This window comes from Engraulis encrasicolus, chromosome 10 (assembly GCF_034702125.1).
Source record: "Engraulis encrasicolus isolate BLACKSEA-1 chromosome 10, IST_EnEncr_1.0, whole genome shotgun sequence".
Classification (NCBI taxonomy): Eukaryota; Metazoa; Chordata; class Actinopteri; order Clupeiformes; family Engraulidae; genus Engraulis; species Engraulis encrasicolus.
Window position 1 is genome coordinate 35260338 of NC_085866.1, and position 2500 is coordinate 35262837.

General features: G+C 44.9%; 1 protein-coding gene across 1 annotated transcript in view; it reads left to right on the forward strand.

Annotated features, from left to right (window-relative positions):
* Window positions 1-2500, forward strand: part of plxna3 (plexin A3) — a 234280-nt gene that overhangs the window by 142728 nt on the left and 89052 nt on the right. Inside the window, exon 10 of the mRNA XM_063208712.1 lies at window positions 272-472. Coding sequence (XP_063064782.1) covers window positions 272-472 — 201 coding nt within the window. The remainder of the gene's footprint in view (window positions 1-271; window positions 473-2500) is intronic.

A 2500-nucleotide genomic window follows, 5' to 3' on the forward strand; every position in this document is an offset into this window, starting at 1 on the left:
CGATCATTTTTCTTCCTTTTTAAATCTCTAGCTCTCTCTCTTTCCTCCTCTCTCCTGTTAAAGGGTCGTCCGGAGGTCTTCCCCACCAGTAACATCTTGGCGTCTATCATTTTTCCTCCATTTTTAATCTCTCCTTCCCTTTTCTCTTCTGTCTCCTGTTGCAGTGCGCTCCATAGTTTATCCCCTCCAGTAACATGCAGTTGTCCATCATTTTTCCAGACACTTTCTAACCTCTTTCCTTCTTTTCTCTTCTCTTCTTTTGGATATCCAGGGCTGTCCACAGATCCTGCCCACCAGCGACATCCTGGTCCCCGCTGGCATAATCCGACCCATCACGCTGCGCGCCCGCAACCTGCCGCAGCCACAGTCGGGCCAGAAGAACTACGAGTGCGTCTTCAACATCCAGGGCAAGGTGCAGCGAATCCCCGCCGTGCGCTTCAACAGCTCCTGCATCCAGTGCCAGAACACCTCCGTAAGTACCTGGAGCCATGGGTCATGGAGTGGTGGATGGATGGATGGATGTTATTAGAGTTTTTAGATGCTGATGTCAGAGTGGTGCAACCGCAGCCAATGTCCCTATTTTGTGAAGTACATTGGTTAATTAACCCATTGTGTCCTTGAGCGACATATACGCTGCATTCAGATTCTTGATATTTGAGCTGTTTTATTAAAATTGTGGGTAAGTTAGAGCTGAATGAACACATTCTAGTGCAAAATAATGGCTCTAGCTTTTAATTGCAACTTATTCCATGTTTTTATGTGCTTCGGAGGCTGAGATATTTAGATTTTAATAGGGAGAGAGCACCTTTTCCCAAAAAGGGCTTAGGCTAAAATGGGTTAATTGTACCACATGTTTCATTTACAGAGATTTCAAGTTTTTATATAACACAGCAATAGTAATAATAATTTTCTTTGACTCATTAATGAATGAATAGATGTAGTTTGTTTTGCCTGTTTTGTTTGTAAGTTTGTTAAGTAATGCTGCTGATTTGTGGTTGGTTAGCATATCAAAGGGTGGAATTGATGGGGTCCTCTGCATTCAGGTTTTTATGTGGTATAAATGGAAGCCCCTGTTATGCGTATTCTTGTCATTTCAGCACCTTGAGATAATTTGACACTAATGTTTTATTTGTACGTTTTTAAGATGCGAAAGATTTTCCTCTATGGACGGACACCTGAGCTATAAAGCATGCAACAAAATGCTGCTTTACCCACATGGCTGGTTTCTATAGGTGGCGTGGGTTGTCAAGTGTAAACATGTGACCTTTTCCAATTGCCACATTGTGTATGCTAGTTATCGGCTAAGCTGAAGTGTGGCAGACAAAACCCACTTACGCGTGTGCCCATGCCCAGCCAAATAGCATGCAGCATTGAGGGCTTTAATCCATAATTAACTCCCTCACCGTCACTGCGGTGCACTAGTGCGCCACAGCCCCCCCGCCTCTAAGCCCATGCTAATGGGAACGGGTGCACTCTTCCCGGCCATTTCTCTGTATTTTTCCTTGGGAACACTGGGGGGACATTGTTATTTCTACTGTCAATGTCTTTAGCAGAAGCAATGTTTTAGCTTGAGAAGTCAGGAACGAAGTGGGTTTCTTTTCATTAACTAGAGCCAGACCACCCTGGAAAACCAGGGGAACGTATGGTCACCCCTACCCCCTGCTACCCTTAGCAAGACCCAGTTGGGCCCTGATGGTCTTTGCTAAGCTAAATAGCTTTGTCATCTTTAACCTAAAGTAAATACAGAGCTCCACTATGGATTTAGCAGCGTGCTGAAAAGCAGACTGTTTTCCAAAGCACGCTGAAATATTTGAGCAATGATTTATCTGCCCGTGTGTGTTGTGTTTTTTTTTTTTTTTCGTCTCTCTCTCTCTCTCTCTCCCGTTCTCTCTATTTTGCTTCTGACTGTGCTCAGATGGTATTTGGGTTTGCGGAGGGGGAAGAATGCTTTGCTTCTTCCTTGCCTCATTAAGTAAAGGCATATGCTAAGGAACACCTCTCATATTCGCTATTCTACATGTATTTTTTTTTGGGGAAGGGGGTGTGGTTGTGGGGGATTCGTTACAGTGCAGCACATTGCTCTGGAGGGCGCAGAATGACAATGACAATGAATTTGTCTGGAAAATGTGCCAGAGAGAGAAACAGAAAGAGAGAGTCAAGGTGACTTTGCACAGTCTGATCAGGGTGGGGTGGGGAAGAGAAGGCGACGGTGGTGTGGTGTGGGAAGTGGGGGGGTGAGCAGTGTAAGAAAAGGAAAACCTTTATCCAGGAAATCAGCAGAGACATCAATTCATAACGTTAAAGGCCCCTTGTTTTTCACAATGCCAGTGAAAAATGTGGCATGTCATTGAGAGTCTCCCCCACCCTCCATTCAACCTTTCTCCTTTTTCTATTGCTCTCTCTGTCTGTCTCTGTCTCTGTCTCTCTCTCTCTCTCTCTCTCTCTCTCTCTCTCTCTCTCTCTCTCTCTCTCTCTCTCTCTCTCTCTCTCTGTGTCCCGC